The 21,050-nt window shown below is 37.5% G+C and overlaps 2 protein-coding genes across 4 annotated transcripts; one reads left to right on the plus strand and one right to left on the minus strand.

Annotated features, from left to right (window-relative positions):
• Positions 1 to 5,537: 5,537 nt before the first annotated feature.
• Positions 5,538 to 7,940, minus strand: LOC110800409 (protein DOG1-like 3). The gene is made up of 2 exons (XM_022005711.2): positions 7,106 to 7,940; positions 5,538 to 5,770 (listed from the first exon to the last, which is right to left on the minus strand). Exons 1-2 carry the CDS (start codon positions 7,938 to 7,940, stop codon positions 5,538 to 5,540), a joined length of 1,068 nt encoding a protein of 355 aa, XP_021861403.2.
• Positions 7,941 to 8,115: 175 nt separating this feature from the next.
• LOC110800413 (uncharacterized) lies at positions 8,116 to 20,558 on the plus strand. Of its 3 annotated transcripts, XR_008919112.1 has the most exons (4): positions 8,116 to 8,412; positions 12,723 to 12,760; positions 13,033 to 13,153; positions 13,252 to 13,428. XR_008919112.1 is itself a non-coding variant. In XM_022005715.2 (3 exons), exons 1-3 carry the CDS (start codon positions 8,116 to 8,118, stop codon positions 13,422 to 13,424), a joined length of 591 nt encoding a protein of 196 aa, XP_021861407.2. In that variant the 3' UTR covers positions 13,425 to 13,428. The 3 variants fall into 3 exon arrangements, 1 of the variants encoding a protein (XP_021861407.2); XR_008919111.1 differs by lacking the exon at positions 12,723 to 12,760 and adding an exon at positions 20,191 to 20,558 and having other exon boundaries at positions 13,033 to 13,324; XM_022005715.2 differs by lacking the exon at positions 12,723 to 12,760.
• Positions 20,559 to 21,050: the final 492 nt, after the last annotated feature.

A 21,050-nucleotide genomic window follows, 5' to 3' on the forward strand; every position in this document is an offset into this window, starting at 1 on the left:
GGGGGAACAACACATGGTACCTAGACAGTGGTTGTTCCAAGCACATGACTGGAGACAGAAATAGATTTCTCTCACTCACGACCTACGAAGGTGGAACTGTGACTTTTGGCGATAATAAGAAAGGTAACATCATTGGCATTGGTAAGGTTGGTAAGTCAAAGTCTCATTCCATCGATAATGTGTTTTTGGTTGAGGGACTAGGTCATAGCTTATTAAGCATTTCTCAATTCTGTGACAAAGGCAATTATGCAAAATTCTTCTCAAATAAATGTCTAATCATCAATAGTAACACAGAGACAGTGATCCTAGAGGGACAGAGGAAAGGGAACACATATGTGGTTAACCTCAACTCGGTCCCTCACTCCAATCTAACCTGTCTCAGTGTTATTGAAGATGATCCTTTGTTATGGCACAAAAGATTTGGTCATGCTAGCTTTTCTCTAATGAATAAATTAAAATTGAAAAATTTAGTCACAGGTCTCCCAAATACAAAGTTTGCAAAACAATCAGTCTGTGATGCTTGTATCAAAGTAAAGCAAGTAAGAACGTCCTTTAAATCAAAAGGGGTAATCAGCACAACAAGACCACTGGAGCTGATCCACATGGATCTGTGTGGACCAATGAGGACACAAAGCAGAAGCGGAAAGAAGTACGTACTCGTAATTGTAGACGACTTCTCAAGATACACATGGGTGATCTTCCTATCCAACAAGGAAGAGACGTTTGAAGAATTTCTGGCTTTCGCCACAAAGGTTCAACGACAAAGCAATCATAAGCTGGTCCACATCAGATCAGATCATGGTACAGAATTTCAAAATAAAAGATTTGATGATCTATGTAAAGGTTCAGGAATAGATCACAACTTCTCTGCTCCCAGAACACCTCAACAAAACGGTGTTGTAGAAAGAAAGAACCGAACTCTTGAAGACATAACAAGGACTATGTTGATTGCTAGTGGACTTCCAAAAAGTTTCTGGGCCGAAGCTCTAAATACGGCATGCTATGTGCTCAATCGAGTGCTAATTAGAGCTATCAAAAACAAAACTCCATATGAACTGTACAAAGGAAGAAAACCCTCTATAACCCATCTCAGAATCTTTGGTTGCAAGTGTTTCGTTCACAACAATGGAAAGGATCAACTGGGAAAATTTGATGCACGAAGTGATGAAGCAATATTCCTAGGATATGCCTCAAACAGCAAAGCGTATAGAGTATTCAACAAAAGGACCATGTGCATGGAAGAAAGCATACATATTATATTTGATGAAACTGACTCCCAAAACTATGTTGCAGGTACAACTTCTGATGGAAACTTCGAACTAGGACTCACTAGAGAAACAGAAGACGAAGAGATAAGGAAAAGTTCCCAAACAGAAGAACAAACCCAAGTCGAAGAAACATCTGAAGATAACATAGTTGAAGAGGAACCAGCACAGGCCGAAGATCAAGCAGAAACAAATGAGCAAGTTGAACAGTCTGTTGTGGAAACAAACACACCTTTCCAACCCAGACCTTGGAAACATCAAAGCTCACATCCCCTTGACCAAATAATCAGTGATCTTGGACGTGGAACCACGACCAGATCCCAACTCAAAAACTTTTGTGCTTTCTATGCTTATTTATCCATGATTGAACCTAAAAATTACAAAGAAGCACTAACTGATTCTGATTGGATCATTGCTATGCAGGAGGAGCTTAATGAATTCGAAAGAAATAAAGTATGGCATCTTGAGCCTATACCATTGAACAATCGAGTAATAGGTCTCAAGTGGGTATTTAGAAATAAACAAGATGAGCATGCTACGATTACCAGGAACAAGGCCAGACTAGTTGTCAAGGGATACAACCAGCAAGAAGGAATAGACTTTGAAGAAACTTTTGCTCCAGTTGCCAGAATGGAGGCAATACGCATACTAATAGCATTTGCATCATATATGGGATTCAAACTCTATCAAATGGATGTAAAATGTGCCTTCCTAAACGGAAATCTCAAGGAAGAAGTCTATGTGGAACAACCTCCAGGCTTTGAAGATCCAGAATATCCCGCACATGTCTACAAACTAGATAAGGCACTGTATGGACTGAAACAAGCACCAAGAGCCTGGTATGAACGTCTCTCACACTTTTTGCTAGACAATAAGTTCAATCGAGGTAAGGTTGATAGAACTCTGTTCCTTAAGTCAAGAAATACAGACATACTAATTGTTCAAATCTATGTTGATGATATTATATTTGGAGCAACTAACGAAGATCTATGCAAGGAATTCTCTGACCTAATGCAGCAAGAATTTCAAATGAGCATGATGGGAGAACTCAACTTCTTCCTAGGTCTCCAAATCAAGCAAACGGAACAAGGGATCATGATACATCAACAGAAATACATAAAAGATCTCATCAAGAAATATGGAATGGAGTCCGCTAAGAGCAACCACACTCCAATGGGAACAACTACGAGACTGGATGAGGATCAAGAAGGTAAGAGTGTAGACCAAACAAGGTACAGAGGTATGATAGGCTCCCTACTTTATCTTACAGCAAGCAGACCAGACATTGCATTCAGTGTAGGTGTCTGTGCCCGCTTCCAATCAAATCCAAAAGAATCTCACCTTATAGCTGTCAAAAGAATTCTAAGATATCTAAAAGGAACAGACGATTTGTGCCTATGGTACCCTAACTATGATCACTTTGATCTCAAAGGATATACAGATGCTGACTATGCAGGTGACCTAGTAAACAGAAAGAGCACATCAGGAATGGTTCAATTCCTAGGAGCATGTGCAGTCTCCTGGGCTTCAAAGAAACAAAACACAGTGGCATTATCCACAACAGAAGCTGAATATGTAGCTGCGGCTTCATGCTGTTCCCAAATGCTATGGATCAAACAACAACTTAGAGATTTTGGTATGAAATTAAAGTGTGTTCCTATTCTATGCGACAACACAAGTGCAATCTGCATATCAAAAGACCCAGTGCACCACTCAAGGGTCAAACACATTCACATTCGACATCACTTTTTGAAAGATTATGTGGAAAAGGAACTAGTCAAACTTGAGTTCTGTCCCACAGAAGATCAAGTAGCTGACATCTTGACCAAACCACTTAACAGGGACAGACACGACAAGCTCAGGTTAGAACTCGGTATGATACGAATACAATAATACCGGTTGTCCTTAACATTTTCTAACCTCACTGGAAAATATCAAAACAAAAAAAAAAAAAAAAAAAAAATATGTTCTTAATTATTTTTTGTGTATGCACCATATTTTCTGAATGGACTAACAACCAGGTTCGGATTGCAAAAACCAGCTGTGCATTACCACAGCCACGTCTGCACATTATTAAGGTAATCGCACTTTTTCCCAATACTTGCATTCAATTCGAGGTCTAAGTGGGAATTCTAAAAATGAATGGAAAGCAATTAATTTGATTCATCGAATCTTACAAAATCTGGTGCATGCATTACTATTCCATATTTATTCACTCAAACACGCTTCCCACACTCCGATTCCCAACACCAAAACTCTTCCCATTCTAATCATTCCGCCTATAAAAATCTCGGAACATCCCCTCCTTCTTATCAAATTCCCAATTTTAAAATTCAAAATTCACCTATCTCTCCTAGTAAATCGCAACAGCCCTGCCTATAAAATCATGACCCTCTACAAACTCCAATTCCCAAACCCTACAAATTCATCTTCTCCTTCTACACCCATCATCACCGTCATACCTCTTCAAGCCATTTATCCGGAAACAATGCCTCCCAAACAACCAACACCAAAACCACCAGCCACAAAATCAACTACAAAACTCGCCACCAAACGAAAACTGGTCTTGAAGAAGGAAGTTGTTGCTTTGACTCAGGGGGAACCTCATCTTCCAGCTGAGAAGAAGGTAAAACTCGAACCCACAAAATTTTTCTATTTTCCCCCAGATCGTATGCTCCCTGGTCTTAGCATAGATTTTGGTTGGTGTCGGGAAATAGGGTTTGTAGAATTGTTGGAGACGATCGAGTCTCAAGGTTGGACCTATCTTTTTGAGGTTTGTTCTAAAGCTTGCATGTATCCAGAAGCAATGGGGGAATTTTGCTCAAACTTTGTCAATCAAAAGGGAATTTGTAGTTCTGAAGTCAATGGGAAACAATTTAGCTTCGATTCTGAAAAATTAGGGTCTTGGTTCAAAGTCCCAGTGTTAGGGGAGGAGGTCTATCACAAGGGAAAGGGTCCAATTGAGCTCGGGGGTGCAACAATGAAGGAAGTTTACTCATATTTTGGTGGTCAAGGGAAACACCCAAAAGCTCTCAACCAGTCTGTCCTCACTCCTTTTCAAAAGGTCCTTTTTAATGTGGTCCGACGAGGTATTGTTCCGCGTCATGACAAGCGTGCTTTGGCAAGCAGGTTAGATCTGATCTACATCTTTCTCCTAGAATCTCAGCGTGAAATAAACTTTCCTGTCGTTTTTATCTCCCATCTCACTCACTCCATCTCCCAGAACAATATGATTGGGTATGGGTCTCTTCTCACCTTCATCATGAGAAAGGTTGGGGTTGACCTTACTCGTTACTCAGCTGAACCTCTTACTCCTGCCCATATCCTTAACAAAGCTTGCTTGAATGGGATTAGCCTGAGTGTAGTGGATGGAGTCGTCTGTGTTGGTAAGACGAATGTGGGAGATACTACACCTCAGGAGGAAGAGGGAGAAGAAGATGTCGATGAGGAGGAGGATGATTTAGAAGGAGTAGAAGAAGAGCTTGATGAGGGAGATGAACTGTCAGATGCGGAAGAGGAGGCACCACTTCCTTGCCATGAGACAGAGGGTCAGACAGAGGGTGTTCCTGTTGACCTATGTCCAAAGGAGACAAGTCCAATCAAAGCCACCTCCTCTCCCAAGAACATTCCAACCACATCATCTTATCAGCCTATCCGTCGCAGTAGCCGTCTAGCCAGCTCTTCCAAAGGAATTCCTCCGGTCTACAGGGTCGAGGATTCAGAATCAGACAAAGATGGTGAAACCCAATCTGCTGCTCCCTCACCAGACGGTTCAGTGCAGCTCTTGGTGACTAAAGTGGATCAACTGCAGCTGGACAATGTGGTTCTGCTGTCAGCTGTTACTTCTTTGCAGGAGCTCATTCACAAGATGCAGCAGGACCAGGCAGAGTTCTTCAATGACATGACAGAACGTCTTGTTGACATGATCGTCGAGGAGGTGACACATGCTGAGGATGCTGCTCCTGGATCTCCCCACACCTGACCCTGCTACAAAATCTTTGCTTATCCTACCCCATATAATCTGCTGTCCATCAAACATTTTATTTTGTTTTGCTGGCTCTTTAAACAATTTTTTTTGGTTTGGTTTTTGGATGCGCCAAGTTTATGACTAATGCTCATTAGTGCGCTTTTCCTACGTTCTGATAGTTGCCCCACTCTGACTTGTAGAATTTTTGCTTGTATTGTGCTATATGTTGCGTTTATCTTGTTCTGCTTGCAGGGGTGCGGTCAAACTCGTTGACCGACTTGAGCTGCATGATGACTATCTGCTTGCTAGGGTAATATGATTCCCATATCCTCCTTCTTCTTCTTCTCCTTTGGTTCGGCGTTTTTCCCTACTCCCTTTTTGATAATTCCAAAGGGGGAAGATATTGAGAGGACAACTTGTGTTCCATTATATTTGTTTTTATACTTGGGTTCACCACCTAAGCGACTCATCTGTTCCTGGTTAAGTTTTTGACTCTGGATTGTCAGGTTACATATCTCATTCCTTAAGTTATTTACTCCTATCAAGTTGTAAGGTTGTCATCATCAAAAAGGGGGAAATTGTTGATTCCTGGTTTTGATGATGACAAGCTTACCTTCTACTAATAGTTCGTTTTGGAGAATGTCAGGAACAGGTTAATATTTAAAGAAGGACAAATGCAACAACCGAAGCAAGCTAGGGAGCTTTGAAGTAATTAAGTTCAAAGTACGTGGCAAGATTAAATCAAGGATCAAGTCAAGCAAATTCTATAAGGGTCGAAAGGTATAAGACCAATGTAATTTAGTACATGCTTAGTATGGGAACAGAGTATTTTGAAGAGTCCTAGTTATATCGTGAAACGAAATAAATCAGTTTTACTTTTACAAAAAGATAAACATCAAATGTTTTAAACTGATTTTACAAAACTGTTTGAAGTTATACTCTTGAATTTGAGTTAACATATAACTCTCAAAATACGAAAAGATTGATTTTCCTAAACGCGTTTGAAGTAAGATTTGCGAAAATCTATCTATTAAAAAGAGTCCTAAACTGGGTTGGATTTGAATCTAGGTTAAACACTTGGATTCGTATAAATACAACCTTTGTTCTTTGCGAAACTTTTTATCAGACTTATTTACATCAACCGGAAGCTTTCAGGTATCACCCTTAAAGTCTTAATTTTTAAAGAAGTCTGTTCCTGTTCCCATATAGAGCAGTATTTGTTACTTAGTCTTATATCGTATGTTAAGTAGTTAATTAATTCTTATACGTTTGATTAAAGTGTTGAGTTATTGTATGTTAAGCCTGAGTCAGGCTTACTTGAGCAAGAGAGAAGATCTCACGAGAGATCAGTGAGTAGGAACAGTTGAGGGACTGTTTCCATAAGGGAAGGAACAAAGAGGGTTGTTCCTAGTCATCTGCAATCAGAGGCGATTGGCAGATTGTGGCCCGAGTAGATTAGGTTTGTAAAGAAACTAAGTTGTTTTGCCTAATTAGTGAAAGTGTTTAAGTCCCCAAAGGGGCCGTGGTTTTTTCCTCTCTATTGGGCCTAGAGAGTTTTCCACGCTAAATCTTGCTTGCATATTTTACTATTTCTGTTCCTTGTAGTTTAACTTTTATAAATACGTAAAATATCAATTCACCCCCCCTCTTGAGGAACTCTGTAAAACTAACAGACACAGTAAACCACACACTATAACTAGGAGTACAAATAAAACAAGTTTTGGTCACACAAAGCAGATACAAGGTCAACAACTACAGGTCAGTTGTTTAAGGGTGTGCCGGGCCGGGCTGGATCTCGGGCTTTATGACGACTGAAGCCCAGCACGAGCGCGGGCTTGTTGCAAAATCCTAACGTGTTCATCTTTCAGCATACCCCACTCATGAACCCTGAGATGAAGCTGGGTATCAGCAATCAAGAAATGAAGGGCCTGGATTGGGCTCAAAATGTCCACAACGTTTTTGAGCGTTCTAAGCCGTAGATCATCCGATTTCCTCAAAATGTCCTCTAACCCGTGCTCCTTAGGTACCAAGGTCGTGTGAACTCGTTGTTGCACCGAATCAGACTCAGTATCCACCGCCTCACTCAGTAAGTCGGCGTATTTCTCTGATAGCTCAACCATGGAGTCGTCAGCCAGAGTCTCTTGGTGGGAAGCTAGTTCCTCAGTCAACTTCCTCTCCTCAGCGATCGTCTGCATTTGTACCTGGTTAACTCGGACGAGTTGACTGACTGAGAGGTTTCCTAGGTCGTCCGGGTTGACACCGTTAAGTACCTCCATCAGCCGTGCCTCGAGCTGCAACCCGGCCTTGGAGTACAGCAAATGCACCGCCGTCGTGGGTCGCCACCCTCCGATCCAAAGAAAGGCGTCCTCGAGCTTCGATAGCCAGTCTGGGGTTAGCACAAGGAGGACATTCTCCTTGATCGACTTGGCCCTGGCCTGGTAAAATTCCTCGTAGTGGCTCATGACTCGGTCTACGAGCTCCTTGAGACGTTGAGTCGACTCCGAGTCCTCGGACTCGGAGTGAGTTTTGACCATGGTTTTGAGCTCCTGGAGATCCCGCTCCTGGACCAGGAGCCAGTCTAGAAAAAACTTGTGGAACGGTTCAAGTGCAAACTCGGAATCAGACTCAGAGTCAGATTCGAGCTTGCACTTCTGCATATCAGGCTCAAACCCGGGCTCGAGTGTGGATTTAGATGAGAAGGTAGACATGGTGATTTTAGTCAGAAAGGTATTAGGTATGATCAAAGAGACAAAATTCGTTATATATGATGACCAACTAATAAACTAGCTAGCTGCCTAGCTAAGTTGATGAAATGGAATTATGGATCAATAGAAGGCTATACTTTTACAAAAGATGGCAGTTTTTGGTACCATCAGGTAGCATATGACCAGAGGGTGGCGTAGCGGCTATCCGACATGCATTACAAAAACATATCAGAGGGTAATATTGTCATTTCATTTGCATTTTGAAAATGCTGATGTGGTAAGTTGGATCCCTGAAAGAGTTGTTTGTGGGAAACACATGTTCCAGCGTGGCATAAACTCTCACCTTCCTTCCTTGTGTTCTCCGCCGTTCTCTCTCCTCTCTCTCATCTCCCATTTTTCTGGTGAAAATTTGTCGTTGTTCTTGCTCGATTTCGATTCGTTTTTGGATGTTTTACTTGGATCTTGCTTAATTGAGGTATGTCATTGAATTTGATGTATAATTTATTTAGTTTTTATAGTTTGTAATTGTTTTATTTTAAGTTATTTGGATCTCAAGTTCTGGAAACTAAAATTGTCAATATAGTAGTAGTTTAATTGGGGGTTCATTTTTTTCAAATTTGTAAAATAATTTCTGGTGTTGTAATGTCTTGGATTTGATTATTCCAAAGAATCCGGAATTAAATAATCTGAAAGTCCAAGATTCATTTAAATTCTATGATGATTTGTTATTTAATGAAGGTGAAAACCATGTTAATTTGTTAATTAATTCAGGTTAAATCCATTATTTTTGGTTAAATTCGATTATTTTAATTAATTCACGGGTAAAATGACGTTGAATTTGTAAATATGAATGGTAGTTTTTTAAAAAGAAATGGTACTTTATACATTGAAATGGTACTTTATAAAGTATAAATGGTACTTTCTTAATTGGAATGGCACTATCTAAATTGTGGAATGCAACTATATTTAACATGATAATCGTCCAGTTTCAGCATCTATTTCTCTCGAACTCATCGCAAAAATATTATTCCGTCCAGTTTTACAAGATAAGGTGAATTGGGGAAGATGAAGAACAGGTGAATTGGGGACGAAGAAGACGATTTGGGGGAAAGGAGGCAGATTTTCGGAAGCGAATTTTATTGTGGTTTAAATTTGTTTGTTTTTGTTAATCAATAGGTTAGAATTGATGCAGATAAGGTGAATTGGGGAAGAAGAAGACGATTTGGGGGAAAGGAGGCAGATTTTGTTTTGGGGTGAAGTTACCTTCTTTCCACGTCATATGGTCCAACTTGGCAGAAATGTCATTTGTCTTTCACTATTCAATTTCATTTTCCCCCCAAAATCACTTTATTTTTTAATTTATCTTTTCTTTTGGGTCTGATATGTGTTGGGTTACACATATGTGATATGTGTAAATACTTCCGCCATATGACCATATGAAACTATGAACTTGTGACTCGTGAAAACAAACATTGCATTTTGTGTAAAGTTGTAAGCCGCATTTACTCACTTAATTTGGCACCAATGCACCGTTCATTTATAAGAATGCAAGTGGAGTCTTTCTTTATTGTTTATTTTTTTACATTAAAAAAAAGGCACCACTTGTTATAAGTTAAGGACTTAAGGGGCAAAGATTTAAGAATATTTAAAGAATATACATAGATAGATACAATACAATAATGAAGTACTCTCTCCGTATTTATTTAATAGATACACTTTTTTTTTACTCAATTTAATAGTTACACTTGGTCGGACACAGATATTAAGAAAAAGAATTGAATGAAATAAAATAATAAAGGAAGTGGAGTTGGATAGATATTTTAATAATTAAACAAGAGGGGACCATGTCATTTTGGTGGTGGGATGTGGGGTGGGTTTATGAAATTATTTGTTTAATAGAATGGTGGGTCATAGGGTAAATTAGATGTACTATTTAATTAGATGGTGGGGTTGAGAAGTTACTAAAAATGACAAGTGTATCTCTTAATTAAATACGGCTGAAAAATGTAAGTGTATCCCTTAAATAAATACGGAGGGAATACTCTGTAACAAAGAAAGAATAGTTTGGTAGAGTAGAAATTGACGAAGAACTCATCTTATAATTCTGAGGTTACAATTTGAGCGTTTCCGACTATGTATGCCTGGGAGTTGGGATTGCGCATTCTCTTAACTTATTGTTAGATACGTAGTTATAGTTTTCACTTCATATGTGCATTCTCCCACATGTAAGAAATATGTTATTTTGCATATCCTTAAATATGTCTATGTGCTACATATATTGAATATGATATGGACTTGAATTATTGGCCTAAGTGGGCATTGAGCTTGGTGTGCTAGTATTGGGTTGATCATATGGTTAAATATTATTAATCAAGACTAGCACTTAGGACTTTTTCATAGCACACACACGGTTTATTTAAGGATATATATATTTGACGTTAATTTTTTGCGATTAATTAATTATTTATTTTAATAGGATAATACCAAAGGTAGTTATTTTGTAATTGTCATACTACTTTCCTATTTAATCTAGTGCAGAAGGTTAATGCTTAATCACGTTTTCATATTTCTCACAAAAAAAAAAAAAAATCTTCTCAAAGACATGTTCATGGGAGTGCTTGAGTTTTTTGTATCACTACAAGAAAAAAGGGATTTCGTGGTGATTATTTTGGCCTTTAGTAGCGAATATATTCGCTACGAAAACATTCCCCATCAATTAGCTATTCGAGGTGGTAGCCACCGTTGCCATAGCCTTTAGTAGCGATTAATACATTCAATGGGGTAGACCAAAACAATCGATACGAAATACTATGTATAATAGTATCGATTATTGTAGCGATTATAATCGCTATAATTTCCTATTTTCACATACCAAACAAATTTGTTTTAGCGGCAAAAGAATCGATTCTATTGGTAGTTATAGTAGCGAATGCAATAGACGCTAGTAGATACCTATCGTATCGATTATAATCACTACTATAGGTTACTTATTGTTGCAAATTTAAGTGATACTATTAATTTCGTAATTAATACATTTGCTAAAATAACAGTCCAAATTGACATTCTATAGCGGCGATTATAATCGCTACAAAATGGATCATAATATAATTTAGTTTTACAATGGCTTGTCAAAAGTTGCCGCTATCAAGCATATTGACAATTATAATTATACATGAGTATAAATTTAAAATCACAAACAATTATAAGATAAAAATAATATTATAAATAAATAACTCATACAGAGTAAGTCATAAGTCATTACATAGGTGATATATAATTGTCTAATAGTCTTAAAAACTTAACAAAATGTTATCTAATAATATACAGATGACAAGATAAATAACTAATTAACTACTACAATGCAACAACGAAACAACTAATATAGTATTAGTCGATAGCGTCATGTGGTTCCCAAATAATTCCGACTTCACCGTTTGCCAAATAAAGAGCTATCTGCAAGTCACAAGAATGTACGATAATTAATATCACTAGTATGGAAATATAATAGGCCAAAATTCACTTTTGTATTTGGTAAGAAACAATTAACAATTTTTTGCATGGTGCTTTGTCACCAAAGCACCTCCATAAACCTCTTCAAGAAACATAATATAGCAGACTTAAACAATAATCTTAGGACAGAAACAATACCTAGCCATACTCAAAGGTATTCTACAATTCGTAAAATGTTTCTGTTTATTCTATTGAACCTTGACAAGTAATCCAGTACGCCTGGTCATATGCCAATGTTACAAATTATCTCATATTTTACCAAATCTTGGTTAGTCCCGACAACCTAGTCCTGATTGTTCGCGTCACCCTCTCACACCAAGCCCCAAGGACTCAAGTTCAACTCCACAATAATCAGGCCTCTTAAGCCTCCAAGAAGCCACTTATATTCCTACTGTAGAAAACTATGGTCCGTCACCCCCACCCCTTCCCCAATCCCCCAAAGGATGTTGATGTTGTGGGCATCTCAACTCCTAAGTATTACTCAGAAGTACCCCACAACTCCACCAAAACTCCACAACTCAGAAGGCTGCTCGGTTAGTAGGTTAGAACTTAGAAAGTATAAGTTACTTCAATTGCACTTGGTACTCTAAATAGGAAGGGGAGAGGATTACCTGTTGGCCTATCGAGGTACTATGATAAGTTGACAATAGTCAATTTATATACAATCTTCCTATATGTGTGTTCTTCTGTGTTCAGAGGCAAATGCAACAGTCTTTCAGGGGCAAAACAATCAGTTTCATATCTATAATTCTTCTTTTTGTTTGTTGTCAACGCTTCAGGTTTCTCCGTATCATTACCCCATCAGCAAACGACTTCCTATATGTGTTCTGTTTTCTTACCCCATCAGCAAACATCACTTGTAGTAATCTGAAATAAAAAGATTTCCTGATTATGTACTAACATTCCTACAGGTGAGCAGTTGTAGCACTAAGAAACCAAGCCATTGTGCCCTCGTTATAAGCTTGTGTCTAGTGTTTAATATTTGCTGGTAAAGGCGTATATATAAATATGTTCCGAATTCATGTGTCATCTGCATGATTTTGGTTCTTCTATAACTCTATATGTTGTTGTTTGTCTATTAACTGTGTCACTATGTTCTAGTGATTATAAGCAGAAACAAAGTAAATGTGACAGCACGAAAAGTTCAATGTCCAACATCTATTTACTCTTCTTTTGTTCTTGCACACCCTACAATATATCTTGATTATATCCCCAAAACGTATTTTTAATTGAAATTTTATAAATTCTTTCTAATTTTCAGTGATTCTTTGGCAGGTACTGGTCTACACTGGCAAGGGATGTACCTTTTGCTGGTTTGATTCTCTAGCTATAGCAGTAGCAGTTTTGTTTGGTGTAGCTTTAGGCTGGATGAATCAGATGCACATGTTAGGAAATCATCTATAAGTTTCTTGCATGTGTGATGTATGCTTCATTCTTAATATTTCCCAAGTTAAGCCGTGTACAAGTTCTTAACAGAAAAAGATCTGTTATGCATTGTTTAATTGAGATCGGGCGTGATTTCATGTACTTTTTACTCAGACTTACATGGTACTGTGAGAATGCTAACTTTTGCTACGCTTTGCAGGTAATGTTCTATAAAGCACTGAAAGGTTTGACAGACTATGGGATGAAGAAGTGGATACCTAATGCAAATTACCAAATCAATAGTACTTTAGAGGGATTGGTGTTAGGAGGAGTTGCTGGAGGTATGGGTTCTGGTTATTGTCTCTCTTTGGTCTGGTAAATGTTTCATTTAAGTTGTCAGAAAGTTCAGCTCTAACTATAAACAACTATTATTTGGAAGGTTTAAGTGCTTATGTGACGACTCTATTAGATGTTATCAAGACTAGATTGCAAGTCCAAGGACCCGATTTAAGGTATATCGAAGTTCAACTACACATGAATTTCTCTGCCATGCCTTGTATGTACTGTATGAATGCTCAATCTATGATATCTTATTATCAAGTATTTTATTAGATTACACTAGTGCCAATAAGTTCTTAATATGACCTGATCACCTCCCTTATATGACACTCTTTCAACTATCAGATTCTTTGAATGTTTGAGGATGTCAAGAAAAGACAAGTGCTAAATTCCTTGAATTATTCAAAATTACAGGTTTAAACATTGACAAGAATCTTCTTAAAAAAGCTGCATGCAAAATCAAAATGCAAACTAGCATGGAATCACAAGCCAAAATATCTAGAGACAACCAACTACACATTAATATTTTTCCAGTTACGGATCAGCAACCAACAACAAATATCTAAGACGCGCGAAGTAAACAATTTTTACCGTCCTTGTGCGTTGCTACCTAAGCTTTGCATTTCATGACCCCCATGTCGAAGTGCCATCATCCTATGAGATTTGACAATTCGTCCTTTAGTCTGTTCAAATCCACCAGGAAGTCCAGTTAGTTTTTCTTTCATCAGGTCCTATACAACAAACAATAACTTTGCATTAAGAGACCCACTAAGTACTGATACATGAGCTTTCATGTAACCAGTTTACAAATTCATGCATCTGTTAGAGTACCTGTGAGGCCAGACTGGAAAAGGATTTCCCACTAGAATCATATGGCGACAATTTGTTCATGGCAAAACCAAGTGATCCATAGTTTCCGAACTTTAATAGCATTCAAATTATAATCAGAAATCGAGTGAACATAGTGAAACTTGTAAAACCAATATACCAGAGGAAGAAGAAATGATAATCAAAGACAACTTAGCTAGAACTCTAGAAGAATCGAAAATAGACCTGTTTTTCTGAATTCTGATATTCAATAACCAAAAGTACATTCTGAATAACGACACTACAACAAAGAAATATAAGTCAGCCTCGTGACCATTGATAACACAGAACACACAAACATCAGTGACAAGCAACCTCTGCTGAAGGTGAATTTGCATCAACACGATATGATTACAGTACTATTGAGAATATCATGCTATTTATAGTAAATTCTACACCTAGGATAGTCACATGCATATGTTTTCTGGTTTGTTCTTTTACTCTTCCTAGGTAGTCTGTTTTGTAGTGATCCTAGGTGGATCTTGCCAGCTTTGTTTTGGCCTCTTGTACACATGTAATTTAGGGTTGTGCATAGACCTTTGTATATAAGGTGAAGGCAGGCCTTTTGTGCCGTTCAGAGACTTCACAAAATATAGAAATACAAAACACAAAACACCAGAATTTCTGGTGAAGAAACCACTGCATTTTAGCAGCAAAACTCTTTGAATCTTTCTTCATGGTATCACAGCAGGTTTAAACGTTCTTAAATCTTAAAGATTTTGAGAGTTTGCTGTTCTGAAATAACAAACCAGCAAGAAAAATCAAAGCTTTCGAAACAGAAACAAAAATGGGTGAAACAAATTCCTCCTCAACAAACAATCTGAATCCCTACAAAGATCCTCTCTTTATTGCAGCAAATGAGAGTGCTGCAACACCACTTGGAAGTATCTTGTTTGATGGAAAGAATTTCCTGAATTGGAGCAGAAGCATCAGGATTGCTCTTGGTGCCAAGAATAAACTGGGATTCTTAGAAGGGAAGCATCCTAAACCTTCTGAAGGTCCTGATGAAATCCAGAAATGGACTAGATGTGATTATATGGTGAGGTCATGGTTGTTGGCCACCATGAAGCCTGAAATTGCAAGCAGCCTTGTGACTATGCAATCAACTAAGAGGTTGTGGGAAGAAATTGTTGAAAGGCATGGGCAAACAAGTGCTCCTCTTCTCTTTCAACTGAAAAAAGACATGTGGGAACTGCAGCAAGGGTATCTCAGTGTAAGTGAATACTACTGCAAATTGAAGGATTTTTGGGATCAAATCTCAGAAATTGAAGACATACCAGAGTGTTCTTGTGGAGCTCTGGAAAAGTGCAGCTGCAGCATTGTCAAAAAAATGATTGAGAGGGAATCATCCACCAAGCTCATGAAGTTTCTCATGGGTCTGAACTCTGATTATGAGCAGATGAAGACAAATTTCCTTGGGATGGATCCACTGATGCCTGTGAACAAGGTGTACAATCTAGTCATGCAGGTTGAGAAACAAAAGCAGATCACAGGAGAAATCAGTATTGGTAGTCAAACAAGTGCTCTAGCAGCAAACAGGCAAGGAGAGAGTCTTGGTCCTCTGATGAACTTTAATAAGAGAGAATACAAAAAAATGAGACTTGAGAAGATTGAAAGAGATGCAAAGAAATGTCAGCATTGTGGAATGAAGGGACATTTAAGGGAAGAGTGTTTTAAGCTAGTTGGATATCCTGACTGGTTTAAGAACAATCCAAAGGGAAAAGGAAACACAAGACAAGCTGCAAATGCAACTAGGAGTGAAGAAGAATATTCTGGAGACAATCCCCTGGAGTTTGGAAATGCAGGAGGTAATGCAATGAAACATGATGACAAGTTCATTTCTTCTGTTGTACAGGAAGTGATGAAAGCAATTGGTGAGAAGCAGAATGCAACAGCTAGCAGTCACAGCAACTTTGCAGGTAAATAAATTCTTTCTAATGCAGTGAATCATTATGATGACTCTTACTGTAATACATGGCTCATAGATTCAGGAGCTAGTGATCACATGACAGGAAACAAAAGTGTTCTTACTAACATGAGAACATTAGACAAGCAGATAAGGGTAGGATTACCTGATGGAAATGTCAAAACAGTTAAAGAAATAGGAGATGTGAAATTGAATGATAATGTGACTCTTTTTGATGTGTTATATGTAAGTGATTTCAAACACAACTTGCTGTCAGTGAGCAAATTGGTTCACAAAGATGACCTGAAGCTTTTATTTGATAAACATGGGTGTTCTCTTCGGGGCCTTTCCACTGAAGATAATGTAGTGTTTGGAGAGAATGAAAGTGATCTGTACAAGCTGATCAACTTTGAAAGTAAGCTGACAAGAAGGAGAAAAGGAAGAGAGGAGGTTTGCTTGGTGAAGGAAGAAGGAAAAGAATCAAAGAGCTGTAATAAAGTAGAGAAAATAGATTTAATTCATGCTAGACTAGGGCATGTTTCTATTTCTAAGATGGAACATTTGGATTTTTGCAAATGTAAAGACTTAAAGAGCTATTTCTGTGACACTTGTTCTGTTGCTAAACATCACAAGTTACCTTTCTCTCCAAGTAAATCTATTGCTGGAAATGTTTTTGAATTGATTCATGTTGATTTATGGGGTCCTTACAGGACTAAGAGTATTACAGGTGCAAGTTATTTCCTAACTATAGTTGATGACTATAGTAGAGTGACTTGGACACATTTGTTGTCAAACAAGGAAGAGGTTAAGGGAATCCTGGTTGGTTTCCTTGCTCATATAGAAAATCATTTTAACACCACTGTTAAAACCCTGAGAAGTGACAATGGAACAGAAATTTTTCAGAATGAACGTGCACAAATCTTTGCTCAAAAGGGCATTACACACCAAAGAAGTGTGCCAGGTGTACCTCAACAGAATGCAAGAGTTGAGAGGAAGCACAGGTTCCTGCTTGAGACAGCAAGAGCCCTGAAGATCCATGCAGGACTGCCTGCATATTTATGGGGTGAGTGTATTTTGGCTGCAACTCACTTAATCAATTTATTGCCTAGTGCAGTGATTGGTTGGGAAACTCCATATAAGAGAATGATGAAGAAAGAACCTGACTATGATCATTTGAGGGTCATAGGAAGCCTGTGCTATGCAAGTCCCCACAAGAAGCCTACTGATAAATTTGCAGCAAGAGGAATAAGGTGTATCATGATTGGATACCCTTATTGTCAGAAAGGGTATAAGCTTATGGATCTGGAAACTAGAAAAATTTTTGTGAGCAGAGATGTGGTGTTCAAAGAAAGGATATTTCCTTTTCTTCTTAAACAAGGAAACAATGATTTTGCAACTTGTTTGAGGAACAATTTGTCAAGTACAGAAACTGAAAATGATATTGATTTCTCTAATATCTTCACTGAAGAGTTTGAGCAGGATATTGATCAAATAGAACCAGAATTGGAGGAGATGCAAGAAGAAATGATTCAAGAAGACACTATGGTGGTAGAACAAGGTCAGACTGACCTTGATGTCACCAATGTGGAAACAAACACTCAAGAAACTGTGAGAAGATCAGAGAGGGACAGAACAATACCAGCAAAGTTCAAAGATTTTGTCTTTGATATCCCAGGAAAAAGAGCTGCAACACATACAGCTAACTTGATCATAGCAAGGCTCATGGATTCAGAATACTATTCAGAGGAATACTTAGCATCTCTGAATAATGTTTTGAGAGAAAGAGAGCCAATTCACTATGGAGAAGCATCTGAAGATCAAGGGTGGATGGAAGCAATGAAGAAAGAGCTGAATGCTCTTGATAAGAATGAAACATGGGAAATGACAGATTTACCAGAAGGAAAGAAGGCAATAGATTCTAAATGGGTATATAGAATCAAGTTTGACAGAGATGGGAACATAGAGAAACTCAAAGCTAGATTAGTGGCAAGAGGTGATAAACAGATCAAAGGTAAAGATTACAAACATACTTTCTCACCAGTAGCTAAGTTTACTACTGTGAGAACTCTGATAGCCTTGGCAACAGCCATGAATTGGAAGTTGGAACAACTTGATATCAACAATGCCTTCTTGCATGGGTTCCTGGATGAAGAAGTGTACATGAAACCACCAAAAGGTTACACTGGAGGAAAGGAGGGGCAAGTATGTAGGCTGAAAAGAAGCTTATATGGTCTGAAGCAAGCTTCTAGGCAATGGAATCTAGAACTGACCAAGTTCTTCATTGAGCATGGCTATACACAATCCAAAAGAGATTATTCAATGTTCTCTAAAATTGAAAATGGAAAGCAGACAATTGTGCTAGTTTATGTTGATGATCTTCTTGTCACTGGAGATGACACAAATGAGATGAAAAAGCTCAAAACAGAACTTGACAATGCCTTCACTGTGAAGGATCTTGGAGAGATGAGATATTTTCTTGGGATAGAAGTTTCAAGAAGTCCAAAAGGAACCATGTTAAATCAAAGAAAGTTCATTCTTGACATACTGAAATCAACAGGGACTGAGGACTGTAAACCTGCAAAGTTCCCCTTTCCCAAAGGGATCAAATTATCAGTTGATCAAGGTGAACTACTAGAAGATCCTGAAATATATAGAAGAATCATTGGAAGGTTGTTGTACTTGAATCTGATAAGACCTGATATTTCCTATAGTGTGCAGCAGTTGAGTCAGTTTATGTGTGAGCCAAGAAAACCACACTTGCAGGCTGCTATCCATGTGGTAAAGTACTTGGCTGGTACAATTGATTGGGGTTTATACTACCCTGCTGATTCTGAAGTAAAGCTAAGCTCATTCTGTGATTCAGATTGGGGAAACTGTGCCTTTAGTTCAAGATCTCTCACTGGATACTGTGTTTTCTTAGGAAAATCACTAGTGTCTTGGAAAACAAAGAAGCAAAAGACTGTGTCAAAGTCATCAACAGAAGCAGAATTTAGATGTATGTCACAAACAACAAGTGAGATTGTTTGGTTGAATGGGGTACTAGAAGACCTGGGGTTCACTGTACCTAAGCCTATTGATTTATTCTGTGACAACAAGTCAGTAATTCATCTTGCACATAACCCTGTTTTCCATGAAAGAACAAAACACTTGAATGTGGATTGTCATTATGTGAGAGATCACATCCTGGATGGGCTGCTAAACGTTCTTCATGTTCGATCCTTTCTCCAGTTAGCTGACTTAATGACTAAGTCTCTCAGTGAGCAACAGCATAATCATCTCTCTTTCAAGTTGGGCATCACTCCCTCAGCTCCAACTTGAGGGGGGTGTATTGAGAATATCATGCTATTTATAGTAAATTCTACACCTAGGATAGTCACATGCATATGTTTTCTGGTTTGTTCTTTTACTCTTCCTAGGTAGTCTGTTTTGTAGTGATCCTAGGTGGATCTTGCCAGCTTTGTTTTGGCCTCTTGTACACATGTAATTTAGGGTTGTGCATAGACCTTTGTATATAAGGTGAAGGCAGGCCTTTTGTGCCGTTCAGAGACTTCACAAAATATAGAAATACAAAACACAAAACACCAGAATTTCTGGTGAAGAAACCACTGCATTTTAGCAGCAAAACTCTTTGAATCTTTCTTCAAGTACATAGAATACGGAAATGATAAAGGTCGCAACATGCGACCTTTAAGCCGTGTCACAGTGGTGACATGGCACACCTATGTGTCATAAATGTATTTGGAAACTAAAATATTTAGATTATGTAACCTATTATACATGTTACAAAAAAGGTAGGAAAATCTTAATTTTCTAATTTACAAGTTGAATAATGTATACATTATTCAATTTTTATTTCAAAATAATAATTCTAATTTGTATAGGAAATTAGAAATAAATATTTTAAATTGTTTATATGATATAGTAAATTAAAATAAAAAATACATTTACTAATTTATACTTAAAAAATTAAAAGTACAGTAAATTAGAAAATAAAAGATTAGGAAAAGATATAAAAAAAATTAAAATATTAAGAAACATATTTCGTCTATTGGTTTATTAATTGGGTTTGTTAATTCTTTCACCTTCATTTTTCCTGCATACCCTGACACGCCTCTCCCGCAAAAGAAAAAAAAATTGTTCTTCAATGGGAATTAGAAATTTGTGGATGAATTGGCTTGAAATTTTGGATCTATAATGTTAGATATAATCGAATTGGCTTGAAATTGTGAGACGTTAATGTTACATATGATTCTGCTGTCAAATTAGGAATCGATTTTTAAAATGTTACGGCAGCGTAATGAGTGAAAATCAATTTCCAATCCCTGCTGAAGGAATGGTTAACGGTGCAGGAGCAGTGAGGCTGCCACAGGGCTTGACACCTACCACTTTGACATTCACGCAACCGCAACCGTTAGACGGATTTCCGATGGTGCCATTAATGCTAACAACCCCATCATCCACATTAATTCACCGGCACTATTTCATGTAATTGGGAATCGATTGTCATCGCATCTTTGTTTCCATGTGATTCTGCTTGTTAATTATTATGTTAATCATTCTTTTAGTTAAATATTAATATGAATATTCAATAGATGTTGCATAAACTATAACCGTATTAGCTTAAACAAATTTTGTCCAGCTAAAAATCATACTTTCAGTTGCTGAGTCTATAATGTAAAAACAAATTAAGGATTAAAAAAACGAGTCACAGTTAATCGTTAAAATTAAAATAATATTTTAAGCTAATGTATAATTATGAATTTATATTACATAAAATATATTATTATATTATAAATTAGTGTATTTTTTAAATTAAATTGATGAATTTTTTTAATTGCACAAAAATATAGTAGATAATAATTTTTATTTTTTTAATTTGTAAATTATAAGGTAAAAGGAAATATATATTTACTATAAATATAATAAATATTTGTTTCCTTCTTTGTATCGAATGCCTTATTTATATATTTTCATAGTAAAAATATTGAATTGATAGTAAAAAAAAATTGATGACGTGTATCCTACATGACACCTATTTGTACCAATGAAATGTAGACACGTAAGATTGCGACAACATTATGTTGTCGCAACTTGCGACCTATATCATCGTCCCATAGAATATACAC

This window comes from Spinacia oleracea, chromosome 4, assembly GCF_020520425.1.
Source record: "Spinacia oleracea cultivar Varoflay chromosome 4, BTI_SOV_V1, whole genome shotgun sequence".
In the NCBI taxonomy this organism is placed as follows: domain Eukaryota; kingdom Viridiplantae; phylum Streptophyta; class Magnoliopsida; order Caryophyllales; family Amaranthaceae; genus Spinacia; species Spinacia oleracea.